The sequence below is a fragment of the Budorcas taxicolor genome, chromosome 4 (assembly GCF_023091745.1).
Source record: "Budorcas taxicolor isolate Tak-1 chromosome 4, Takin1.1, whole genome shotgun sequence".
Classification (NCBI taxonomy): Eukaryota; Metazoa; Chordata; class Mammalia; order Artiodactyla; family Bovidae; genus Budorcas; species Budorcas taxicolor.
In genome coordinates this window covers 78419658-78432310 of record NC_068913.1, presented here as the reverse complement: position 1 = coordinate 78432310, position 12653 = coordinate 78419658, and the positions used below count along the sequence as shown (strand labels likewise).

General features: G+C 53.5%; 1 protein-coding gene and 2 non-coding genes across 3 annotated transcripts; all 3 read right to left on the bottom strand.

The window, feature by feature from the left end:
• Positions 1 to 1078: 1078 nt before the first annotated feature.
• On the bottom strand, positions 1079 to 11519 carry TBRG4 (transforming growth factor beta regulator 4). Its single transcript, XM_052638926.1, has 11 exons — positions 11427 to 11519; positions 9452 to 9915; positions 6075 to 6398; positions 5298 to 5469; positions 4861 to 5018; positions 4146 to 4256; positions 3037 to 3181; positions 2438 to 2683; positions 2199 to 2310; positions 1994 to 2108; positions 1079 to 1386 (listed from the first exon to the last, which is right to left on the bottom strand). Exons 2-11 carry the CDS (start codon positions 9863 to 9865, stop codon positions 1285 to 1287), a joined length of 1899 nt encoding a protein of 632 aa, XP_052494886.1. The 5' UTR covers positions 9866 to 9915; positions 11427 to 11519; the 3' UTR covers positions 1079 to 1284.
• LOC128047089 (small nucleolar RNA SNORA5) lies at positions 5115 to 5249 on the bottom strand. The gene has a single exon (XR_008199281.1). It is a non-coding gene; the product is annotated as a small nucleolar RNA SNORA5 (small nucleolar RNA).
• On the bottom strand, positions 5637 to 5772 carry LOC128047090 (small nucleolar RNA SNORA5). The gene has a single exon (XR_008199282.1). It is a non-coding gene; the product is annotated as a small nucleolar RNA SNORA5 (small nucleolar RNA).
• Positions 11520 to 12653: the final 1134 nt, after the last annotated feature.

Genomic DNA, 12653 nt, shown 5'->3' with positions numbered 1-12653 from the left:
AACCAACAGAGGGCACAGGGGACACTGTAGCTTCTTTCAGCCGCAGGGAATCTGTCAAAGTATCTCAACTACAAGCCACAGATCCTGAATGGTGAACACGAGCTTTGTGGGTGCCCCCGAACCTGGCTTGGCACCCCTGATGCTTGTCCATGCTGGCCCTTCACTTTGGTACACCCTTCCCCACTCCCTCACCTTGTCTGGGCTCTGAGTCACTGGCTTCAAAAAGCCATCTTGGCTGTTCTGTTCTCTGGGCCAAGAACCTCAGCCAGCCTGTGCCGAGTGCCAAGCACCCACATCCTGTGAGCTGTTCTACAGCTCCTCCTCTAACCCAAAGCTTGTGTGATTCACTTTCTGAGCGACCACTCTGGAGGAAGTGGGCATCAGTTGAGAGGGGGGCCCAGAGAAGCCAGGTGGCCCTTCTCTGCTCAGCTCCACAGCAAAGTCTCTTGTGATGGACTAGAAGCTAGAAAGCCTTTTTTTGGCCTTGGTACTTGGCTTGTGGGATCTTAGTTCTCCAACCAGGGACTGAACCTGGGTCCCCAGCAGTGGAAGCAAGGAGTCCTAACCCTTACACTGCCGGGGAAGTCTGCTGGCGCTGCTGCTGATGTGAAGGGGGCTCTGGGCTCCGGGGAAGTCTTGGTGGTGCTGCTGCTGACGTGGTGAAGGGGGCTCCAGGCTCCTTAGGCGGATGGCTGCCACAGCGGCGGCACACCACGGCACTCCAGCCCAGGTGTGAGGACAGTAAGGGGTCTCTCTGGCCCTGCAGTGTCAGTCAAGTACATGCATCTCTTCTTCTCAGAGCCAGCGCCTCCTGAGGGGCTGCACTTATACCACCTGGCAGCACAGGCCGTCAGGGTGCCCCTCACCTAAGACCATTGGATGGGAGGGGACCTCCCAGGATGCCACGCAATGAAAACCCAACTGGCTTCCCCTGGGAAGGTCCTCACTTGCTGATGTTCAGAACTCCAGGACTCAGCCTGTACGGGGGTTGACTGTGGGCTTCTGAGCAACAGGCCAGCTGTGCACGAATGTCTATGAGAGGGATCCTCTGTGGGTGGCAGAGAAACCAGGATAGTCGGGCAGTTGATGAAGAATTTATTACTCATGAGAGAATGACCTGCTACTCAGAGATGCTGGCCACCAGCCCACTTCCCCACTTCCAAGGCCAATGTCCTGCACTGAGGTCTGTCCTGGAGCGTGCCACCTCTTGCCCACCCAGTGCCCATGGCTAGGCCTCTGGAGAAGTCCAGCCCCCTGGGCACACAGTCCTTGCTATGGGACAGGTCATTTGGCCAGCTCCTCTGCCACTGCTTTGCGCATCTTGTCCTTGAGATAGGCGCTCTTCTGCCATTCAGACTTGAGTTCCATCCACTCATAGTATGGGACCTGGGAAAGGCAGTGGAAATGAGTCAGGGCAGGTGCAGAGCCCCGTCATGCCCCCTGCCCTGCACATCACACCCCTAGCCCCCAAATCCTGAAGGAAGATGCCTATAGAGCTAGAGCAGAATGGGTGGGAAAGAGACCCCCACTTGGTTAGTGCTCAGAGCTGCAAAGGCCCATGAATAAACGGGACCAAGGGTGGCTTCAAGATTTTAAAAGCTGTATCAAAAGCAAAATAAAACACTCAAAAATGAGTCACTTGTGTATTTTCTGGCCCCATACAAGACAGCCTGCTCTCCGGTGCAGATGTCTCCACAGTGAGAACCTGGGACCAGGCCCGGGGCTGGCCCTCAGCACAGAGCCCCGCGTGAGGCACAGGCCAGCACGAGGCCCTGGGCACTGGGTCTGTCTTACCTCTTCCTCTCCGAAACCCTGGCTGTGGAGATGCGAACAGCATCAGATACTTAAAAGCTGTGTGACGTTGGGAGAAACCTAACACCCTTCTAAGTTCCTATTTTCTCATGTGTGAAGGGGGAACCCCAACACAGGCGACCTCAACAGCTGGGGTCTGACACTGGCTCCCATCAGCCAGCTGGGACTAGCAGATACTCACATCGACCAGCAGGAAGCCAGCGGCCAGCAGGTGGCGCCGGGCCAGCACGAAGCGCCCCAGCAAGTCTTTGCTTCGGCTGTTGAAGTTGGGGAACTCCCAGCGAAGGAAGGCTAGCCTGGAGGGCCAGATGGGGTGGTGTGAAGGAGGGAAGAGGGAATTCCAGAACCAAATGCACACGGCTCCCAAGGGTGGCATGGCCACCTACCTCTTGGCCCCAGGGGGTAGTGGCTGGCTGCCAGAGGGGGGTGCGAGATGGGGCGCCACGAAGTCCCTCAGGGGCAGAAGCTGGCTCTCGGTGTCGAGAAGTACCTCAGCGTCTGAGGAGGACAAAGAATGAAAATGTGGTGGGGGCTATCCCTCAGAGATCAACGGGGGTCATAGCCCCTGCCCTTACAATGGATGAAGACGGGATTGTGGGGAGGGAAGGGGACGATGGGTCCTCACCCAGAACCCAGCCATACTGCGTGGCCACCATGAAGCTGCCCTTGTCGGCACTCCCCAGCAGCCCCTTCAACGTCTCCTGCAGCTCCTTCTGCAACGGGGTCATCTTATGTTCAAGGGCCGAGGGGCTGGGGACCAAGGCTGAGGTAGGCAGAAGCGGTCCCGTGTACTCGGGGTGCTCCAGCTGGGCAGTGGCATTGATATGCAACAGCTTCTGGAAGGTGCTTTGATCCTTTGGGGACTTGCCAGCTAAGGGAAGATGATGGAGTGAGAAAAGAGGCTCAGAAGGACCGGGATGGAGGGACACAGGGGCCAGGTGGGAGAGTCGGCGGCCCCCTCCCCAACACCCAAGTCTCACCCTGGACTCTGGGTCAGGAGCAGCAGAAAGAGGGTCTGCCGGTCACCCACTAGGAGTGGACAGAGAAGGAGCAGATGCTGGGTGCGCCCTGGCCTGCCCCATCTCCCCAGTGCTGAGTGGAGCCCAGGGCTGACAAACAGGCAGCCTTCCCAGCTGCAGTGGTCCCTGGGTGAGGTGGGGGAGGGGGCACGCACAGCGGGCTTGCCATCACTCAGGAGAGGGAGGGATGCCCCCCGCCGCTCACCTAGAAACTGGGCGTGAAATTCAGGGCGGAGCACAGCCTGCAGCTCGGCCTCCCGCACCTGCTGCAGCACACACAGGGCCCACACCACGTCCACCTGCAGGGCTGGCTCCAGGCCCACCAGCTTTGACCCCAGCTTCTCATGCACCTGGGCGAGGACAGTGCAGGGTGGGGAAAGCAGGTTCTGCTTAGTCGCTACAGGCATCCCTGGGTGGGCAGCAGCTGGAGCTGCCCTATGACCTGGACGTGCTGAGGCCCAAGGGGGTGAGGAGAGTAACCTTGGCCGAGGCACTCTTGGTCAGGTTTGGGGGACCCTTGGTGGCAGGTACCAGAAACCCTCCTCATCCCTTAGGCCCAATCTGGACAGCAGCTGGACTACCCCTACTGCCTCCTCCTCCCACCCACTAGCAAGAACCTATGCACAAAACCATGCCACCAGCACAGGGGAGGTGTTTCTGGACCCAAGAGCTAGAGATTATGAAAGGGGAAGCAGCTGGCCGGCTGGGGGAACACCTACTGTGGGGGCCCGGGGTCATGCCCAGTTCACTCATAGGATGCTCTCACCCCAGCAACTGCATTGAGTCTCTGAGCCCCAAAAGGGCATTAAGGGAACACCAGGAAGTAAGATAGCTCGAAGTTTCCCCGGTGGCTCAAAGAGTAAAGAATCTGATCGTAATGTGGGAGATCCAGCTTTGATCCCTGGGTCGGGAAGATTCCCTAGAGAAGGGCATGGCAACCCATTCTAGTATTCTTGCCTGGAGAATTTCATGGACAGAGGAGCCTTGTGGGCTACAGTCTATGGGGTCACAAAGAGCTGGACATGACTGAGAGACTAACACACACATAGGAAGTAAGAACAGGGGTCCCCCAGGCCCACTGCCAGTGAGCCACTGGATGCCTTTCTGGTCCTTGGCTGCCATGCTGGCTCTCGCCTGTCCCCAGACAACCCCTGGGATGTATGGCTCCAGCTGGCTCCTTCCACACTCCCACCAGGCTTTCTTCATTTCTGCCTCCCCACCTAGGTCTCCTCAGTACAAATCCGGTCTCTTCCCTCCCTCCTGCTCAGTCCCAAGCTGCTCCAAGCATAGCAGTAGAGGGTGTGAAGACTGTACCAGGCTGAAGAATGGATCCTCCCGTTCTGGGCGGAAGTTCACACGGGCGAAAGCCAGGAGCATGTTGCACAAGTGTGGCAGAGTGATGCTCTGGGCTCTGTCCAGGACGTGCTGGGCCGATCAGGGAGGACAGAAAGGCAGGATGAGAGGGGCCTGGTGGAACGCAGACCTAGCCCTCCCCCAGAACCCATGAGCTCCCAGCCCAAAGGGGTAATTTACACAGGGCAACGGGCAGAGGGCTAGCCCCTGTCCCCCATCAAGGCAACATACACACATAATAGGCCCCTGATAACAGCTTCAGAGACACTCTTCAGCCTACAGACACGGCTTCAACCTGCTGCACCTAGACCTCAATGCAAACATCCTTTCTTCACAACTCCATTTTGCAGCTCTTGGAAGTTTAGGGAGAGTTTTGAGTGGATTCTAGGCCTTGCTCCCTGTCCTGCTCCCTGCACAGTCACCCAAAGACACATACAGTCTGTCACCTACAAAGTTTGGTGAAAGAATGAAAGGGTTTCAACTACGCTTTCTTTCACAACTGAGTCATATTGCTTCTCTCCAAAGAAACTGGAGTAAGGACTCCGTTATCTGCCACTAGAAAGTGTTCTAGACTGGCTGGGCCTCCCTGATGAAATGCCTAGGGAGCATGCCTAAGCAGGGGGTCAGGCAAGGAGGGCCCTCAGAACCCAGGCCTCACGCCTGCACCCCAGCTCACCTGGACGAAGGCCTCAAACAGGGGCAGGTTGAGCCACTTAAGGAAGGCGAAGGACTTGGTGCAGCGGGCTACCTCGCTCGACGTCATGCTTGGCGTGTGGGGCAGCAAATCAGCTGCCAGGCGCTGGAACACCTGGGTCTGGTGGAAGCCGAGTTTGCCTTGGGGACAGAGCCTGAGATTTAACTGGTGAGAAGTGGCAGGCCGCGCCCTCACGTGCACCCCACCACCCATCCCGGTCTTAAGGAGTAAGAGCTTGGTGTCTGTAACCAAATTTATCCCTGAGGCCTAGCACAGAGGATCAGGGCCCATGAGTCACAGTGTTTCTGTAGCAGCCTTTTGGGCCAGTGCCTGCCATGGGTGAGGTAGGCACCGAATTTGACACAGCTGCAGCCAGAACCCTCCCCCTCCCAGCCTCACTCCCCGTGCACAGGGCTCACCATAGGCATAGGCCAGGTCCAGGAGGATGCTTTTAGTCAGGGGGAAGGGCTTCTGGACCAGGTGGTAAGAGATGGCCCGCAGCAAGGGTACCGATCTCCGGTTCTGAGCTGCCAACGTCACCAGCACCTTCCGCAGCTCCTCAGGGCCAAACTGCTCCACCAGCTCCAGGCACTGTCAACCACAGCCGGCAGGGGTCAGCTTGATGGCCCGAGGGCCAGGGGTCCCATGCAGTGCAGGCCCTGCGAGACAGCAACTAGGCCTGAGCTTACTAAACATAGGTCCCATCTGTGCAGGGCCTGCCTCTGCTCCTACCCCAGGGAGTCCCCAGACTGGGTATACCGTGTCCGTAGCCAAACTTATCCCCAGGTCCCAGGGCAGGGGACCCAGGGCCCATGAGCTGCGGAGTTTGCTGTGGCAGTCATCCGGGCCAGCCCCTGCTACCACGGGAACAGGGCTGAATTTGACTAGACTGCGGGGCTGAGGCAGGGGTAGAGCAGGGGGCAGCAGGCATGATGTCTCTAGGAAGCACTAACCAAAGCTGAGCCAGTGGGGCGGCTGAGGCCACACTTCAGGAGCTGCTGGCCGTGCTGTTTCCAGGTCATGTGCAAGATGCAATTTTGGAGGAACTAAAATTTTGTTCAGGCTCTGCAACCCCTTGGATCCTTGAAGGAACCACTGGGCACAAAGTGCTGCCTGCAGCTACCTAAAATGCCAGTCCTGCCAGTGCCATGCCCCCGGCTATGGTCAGAAGCCACAAGGCTCTTGTCCCTTAGTACCTTGTCCTCCAGGCGGTTCATCAGAGACTCCGAGAGATGCCCAGTTTTCATCATCATGGCCACCACCGTGCGTCTGTCTTCAATTTCTGCCCAGCGCCGCTCGAGGTGCACAAGCAGCTCAGCCAGCAGCTCCCGGGAGCCCTGCTCCTGCATGTAGGTGGCGCTGGACTCGGCCAGGAAGGCCAGATGCTTGTACTTGAGCCTGCGCATGCGCCAGCGGACCTCCTGCTCCACTGACCGCAGGTCCTTGGAGGTGGCGGGGAGCCCCAGTGTGTAGAGGCTCCGGAGCAGCTTCACGAGGGTCCCATGCCAGACTACAGTTATCTAGGTGGGGGGTGGGGTGGGGTGGGGCGGGAGAGACACACAGGCAAAGTCACACTTGGGACCTTACTGATCCTGTCATAGAGCAGGCCAAGGCTCTGAGCTGGAGCCTGCCTCCCGAGAACTGGTTATTTTAATGAAGGCATTTCTACTGGGCACACCAGGAGGCTCCTTAATAGCTTGTCTGGGCCTGTTTTCTGCCCACAGCGCTCACCCCGCCTCCAGCTTCATTTCTGAACAAGGGTGACTGCCGGGAGCCAGCGTGAGGAAGTCCACCCGTGACAAGATCATGTGGCAGAGCTCTGATGGCAAGGCTAATCAGACCTCAGGTTTTCCCCCTGGAATTTCCTGAGCATCCACCCCACCCCTCCAAAAATAAGAATCTGCCTGCTTTTCGACTCTTCTAATATTCTCTGGAAAAAGTCAAATCAGGGCGTTAGCCTTCTGCGTTTGAAAGGGATGTTTCAGTTAAACCCCTCTGATAGCTCTCTAGCTTGCCTAACAGGTTCCCCCGGGCCTCTTACAGCTTGTGAACTGCTTACAGCACCCCCAACCGCAAGAGGCACAGAGCTTAAAGCATCTTAAGATACAGAGCCTTTTCTAAGAGCTAAAAATCGTATCGGTGACAGGTTTTCACTGTTGACTCAATGATTGCCGCCAGGCCTCCATATTCTTTATCTTTTAGGCACCTGGGAGGATGTTAATCAATGTAAATGGGATATGGAAAAAGATATATAGTAGTTTTGATGTTAGCAACACTAGACTTTTGAGTTAATTACGTCTTTTATTATATATCACTGCACTCCTCTTGTGTCCTTGCTATGTAAGAATGTAACTTTATTTAGTGCTTTCTGAGAGTGGCACCAGACTTTGGGAAGATCAACACAAATAAGTCTTCTAGTTAACAAACCCTTATCAGAAAAAAGGCTGTAAAATGTTAATTGGCCCCTTTTTGGCCAGAAGATGATGTAAATCACCTAAGACTTGTGTATACAATTAGGTATGCAGAGAGAAAAGGCTGGTTTTGATAAGAGTCTGGACTGCTAACGCTGCATTACTTTGTGTTATCCATTGATCTCCATGTTTTATCAAAAGTATAAAAGGCCTTCTGAACGATAGAGGACGGGGCCAGTCGGTGGACTGGTTTCCCCCGTGTCTCCTCTTTACTCTAATTTCAGGCTGAATTCCCATCTGGAGCGGGGCAGCTCACCATGTATACTTACTTGTCCCGGCTTTTAAGATTCACGCGAAGGGGAGCCCAAGGCGGGGCACCCCCCGATATTCAAGTGGGTGCCGGTGGCCCAACGTAGATGGTGCAAGCTCCTTGTCTGGAACTTTATTGGCCTTCCCCATAAGCCAAGTTATTCAGCCTTCTTTCTCCACTTAATTTTCCTACTACACTATTTCTTCCTAATCTAATCTTATATTAATAAATAAATAAGTTTTTCCCTCGCTGATGCTGTCCCTGCTTCGAATTCCCTGGATCCACCGGGGCTGGACCCCGGCAGGTGACCCAGCCATTCCCTGCAGGGTGTGCTTCCAGACCTCAGAGAAACATGAGGAGCCCTCTGGCCCAGACCCTAGCCTCAGGGAAGGCAGCATGTGGTAAATGAGAATGGCTCTGTTGTCTGCTACGCTAAGGCTGTTAACTCTGCCACTCTTCAAGTTTCCAGACTCTTCTGTGAAATGAGGCTGCACTGCCAAGACAGGGAACTGAAATCATACACACGAGGTGAGGGGCAAACAGAAAAGCAGTTGTGTGAAGGGCTGGGCAGAAGGAGAAAAGTATGGGGATTCCCCGGCAGGGCAGTGGTTAGGACTCCAGCCTTTTACTGCTAGGGTCCTGGGTTCAATCCCCGGTGGGGGATCAACAATCCCACAAGCCAAGGTATGGAGGAAAAAAGAAAAGTAGGAATTTGATCTCAGCATCACATGGGCCTTCAGTGACTTCTGCTGTTTCTGCAGAATTCCCAGACAGTAGGATCCTTTAAAAGAAAGCATGATCAGTTTATATTTCTAAATCCTGGTTCATTATTGGCTTGTAATTTTGCTACAATGTTTAGTGTGTCTCTAAAGCTTTTGCATAAAAGGTTTAATAAATAACAACTAGAATGACAGTCTCAGAACAAGAAGGGATCTAATTAAGGTAATTTATATGAGCTATATTCTCAGTAAGAAAAAAATCTGTACCGTGACCCCAACACACAGGCTCACAGTACAGATCTGTTTCTTAACTGAAGACAAAAACTTCCATGAAACAATACTTCTCTTACTATCTGTGAACTGTTTCCAATATTACTCTATTTCCACATCTACTATACTCTCATAACCTGCAGCTGAAAAAACTCATTTAACTCGACCCCTCTCCTGAGCTGTGAGTCTCCTCGTCATCCCTGACAAGCGGTTATGGCCTTGCCTTTCCAGAGCAGCCAGGGTGAGAGTCTGTACCTCTTTTCTGTGTCACAGGCCCTTCGGTTCCAGCAGACCCCAGGGTGCCTGAAGTCTGCATGGAGTCCTTCTTCACACTGAACAGGAACTGGGTTGAGTTCTTCCTATACCCACCCCTGCCACACACAAGTCCCTTCTCTCCATGTTCCTCCTCTAAGGATCTGACTGGCTGGGATAACACCCACAGTCAGTTCAAGTTTCTGAGATCCTCTCCTAGTCACCCTTCATCTCTTCCAGTTTCAAGAGTGTGTCCCATCAGCCAGACACAGAGGAGGGGCCATATCAGTCAAGACTGCACGGTGAGGGGGAGGCCCCCGACGCACTGAGAAAAACCAGGCTCAGTCCTTTGGTTTGTATTTCCTGTCTGGGCTGCCTGTAAGATGAGGACAGCAATATTCACTTAACAGAGCTGTCATGAGGATTAACAGAAGTGAAAGCACATTAAAGTATTCTGGAATCTATAAAATGAAAAAACACCACAGGATGTGGATGGACTAAGCACACAGCAGAGTTTCTGTCTACACTGGGAAAGTGACTGGATGCTTTGGACTCCGTGGCCTCTGCTATATTCTGCTTGCTGAACCTGCAGAAAAGGCTCCAGAACCCACCTGGCTGTTGACAAGATGGAGAAGTTGCCAGAAGCGAGCATCCTGTATGAGTGTGGCTTTGTCTTTTGGCTTCTCAGAGAGCAGGCGAGAGAGCTGGATAAGCGCGAGGGCGGCGTGGTTCTGCAGCAGACAGTGACCACTGTCCAGGAGCTCCAGGAGCTCCTCAGGCTGGGTGGCTTTCTCGATGAGCTGCTCCACCTTCTGGTGCCCAGGATAGGGAGTAAACACCTGTTCCTTCTCCACAAGCTCTGACAAGGGACCTGGGAGGCGGGAGCTGGGCGAGGTAGCTGAGGAAGTCAGAGGCTTCTGGGTTCCCTGGGGGAGTCTCAGTTGGCCGACAGGGGACACAGCAGGGGCCAGGCGGGTGGCCTCCCGTAGGAGGCACGTGCATCGCCTCACCAGCCGAGCGGCCATGGTGGCCTGGGCGGCAGGGAGGGAGCCTCCTAGCAGGTGACTCCGAAGCCCTGAAGAGAAAAAGGAGAGAGAAAGGGGTGGTGAAGGGGCAGTTCCCAGTCCACAAACATAACAGAAGAACCCGACAAACGCAAAGGAGCCACAGCCACATTCTCCATAGGCCAGCCCAAACTCCTCATGTTCCGAAGCAAAAATCTCAGAGGGCTTTTGTTTCAGTACAGAACGTAACCCAGTACTGAAACTCAGGAGCATTACCGTCTGGACTGGAGGGCTTCTAGTCCTGGTTGTGGAATTACCTAGGGATGGTTCAACACTTCAGAACCCCAGGCCTGGTCCAAGACCTCCTGAGTAGGAGTTTCTGCAAGCAGGGTTTGAATAGCATTCCACCCACTCCCCCGCTCCCTTTTAAGTTTTAAAAGTACCCAGGATTAAAAAATTATTGGCTTACAGAGAAAATGAGACAATATTTTAAATTAGACTACTCCTAGAAAACCCTGGATATATAATCCATATATACATCCCACAGCTTCTGTGGATGTATTTTTAATAACTTTATAGATACGTGAGTGAACCTTCCCAAACCAACTTGCACTATTACATCACTAACCTACTAAACACACATACACCCCTTCTGAGAGCAAAATCCCTGAACCAATCATAAAAAGCAGTTCACAACATGGCGCAGAATTATTTCCCCAGTTTTACCTTTTCTTCCTCCCTGGAGCACACTCCCTCATTCTCAACAGGCCTTGCACTTTCATTACACCTGGGCAGGGCAGGGCAGGGCAGGGGAAGGCTTGCTGCCTCATTTTTTTTTACCCGCCATCACAGGGCTCAGGAAATCACCCTCCATCTTTCCTCACTCAAATAAAACGTTACCTCCTCCCAAAATGTTACATACCCGATGCTACTGCTTTTTGACAACTCTGCCTCGCGCACTAGCGTGATTAAACGACCTACGTAAGGCAGACCACCGGCACACAATAAAAAGTTAACCCTGGCTCCCTTCTGCCAAAGCAGAGAGCGTGTTTGACCTTAGATTTCCCAGAACTTGGTCCAGAACATTTTAACATGAGCTGATTGTTGCAGCTGTAAAATGTTTAGACTCACTGTACACAAAACAAGAGGCTCAGGGAGGAGAAATATTGGCCCAAGGGCAACATCCACATACATCCAAAGCCCCAGCGCGGGGAAGCACTGGAAACTATCCCTACTAAAGACAGTCCTACGAGCTAGTGAGGAAACGAGTTCAACTCAAATGGACTTAAGGATTCTTAACACCAACCCGGAAGTTCGGCCCTCAGACGCAGAAAAGAGAATCACCTTTACAAAGAGCACGCAGCGACCGCGCCGAGGGTCAGTGCGGGGATCGTAGGCCGTCACGCGGGACCTCAGAAAAGGGGCGCGTGCGCACGAGCGGGCACAGCTTTAAACCGGCCCCGGCCCCGGCCCCTACCACCCACCCCGATCCACTGCGTCCCAGTGCGCCCTCCAGGTCTCCTCTCCCAGCCATGACCCCAAGTCTTCAGGACGCCCTTTCTCCCCTGGTCCCGATACGTACGGCGCCACCGCCGCCGCCGCTACCGCGAGTTCCGCCGCTGACCTCCATGCGCCCCAGTACTGCCCTCGGTCCACCCCGCGCGGCGCGCTCGTTTACGTCACTCGGAGCGCCGCAGGAAGCGAGGCTCGCCGCCTGCCGCACGGCCGGAAGTCATTTCCGGTTCCTTTTTCCGGCCGGGTGCCATCTTTGCTGAGATCGGGAACTAGGTGGTGGGAAGTGAGTTGAGATGTGTTGAGCGATTTAGGAAAAAATGGAAGGGAGAAAAAACAGAAGTGTCCAGAAACGGAGGCTGGGGGGCTTGAGCGCCAGCCTTTGGTTAGTACCTAGCTTTCATAAAGCGTATAGAAGGCGACCCTTTGTCGTCTGTTGGCTCCCGCGGCCTATCGCCGCGCCTTCCCCGCCGGCCTCTATGTCTCTGTAAAGAAGCCCCGGCTTGTACACTGTCCAGGAGTGGGCTGGGCTGTGACTCGCTGGGGAGGCCTCTCAGCCTAGGTCTGCGGAAATGTAGGGCACCATTTGCCGAGATCTTGCAGTTTTTCCAAAAAAGAATGTAGGATTATGGAATTGTATGTGCAATCTCTTGGTTTTTAAGTGTTTACCTTTAATTACAAAAGTAACTGCGGGGTAAGCCAAACAAGATATATTTGAGGTCTGTATGTGGACTTGATTAATTTTTTTTTCTTGCACAAATTTCTATTTCCATGGAATTAACTGCTTTTTGGGGGGTTGATTAAGATTCCATGTATTTATCACAAATTCTCCAAATCCTTCATAGCATCAGAGTCGAAATCTCTCAAGATGTTCTGACACTTAAGATAGGTCACCAGGTTAATCTTACCGAAGGAGTCTCTTTTTTGAGGCTTATGACCTTCAGTGTGGATTATCACCACTATGCTCTCAGCGCGGGTGTCGTCCTGGGATGTCTCTCCCTTTACCATGTGCTTGGTTCCTTTTGCTTCCCATGATGCTTGCTCTCTTATTTCCTGTCATTTACCTTATTTCTTGGTTTCTGCCCTTGTTTGGGTGGAGCACATCCTCCAGTACTTCTACGAGAAGTGATTCCAAGGAGATTACGTTTCTAAAGGACTTGCAGGTCTAAAATGTATTTTTTGTATCCTGCCTGATTGGTAGTTCGACTGGGTACTGTATTTTAGAAATCATTTTCTGATTTTGTAGGCTTAGTCTGTGAGCCTCTAGCTTTCATGCTTCTGGTGTTTGTGAGAAGTC

Excerpts from the sequence above, each read along its gene's own strand:
- TBRG4 (XM_052638926.1), bottom strand. The coding sequence starts at position 9,865 with ATGGCCGCTCGGCTGGTGAGGCGATGCACGTGCCTCCTACGGGAGGCC. Across the intron at positions 5,470-6,074 it reads TGAACCGCCTGGAGGACAAG|TGCCTGGAGCTGGTGGAGCA; the intron begins GTACTAAGGGAC and ends TGTGGTTGACAG. Across the intron at positions 2,311-2,437 it reads GCAGTATGGCTGGGTTCTGG|ACGCTGAGGTACTTCTCGAC; the intron begins GTGAGGACCCAT and ends TGTCCTCCTCAG.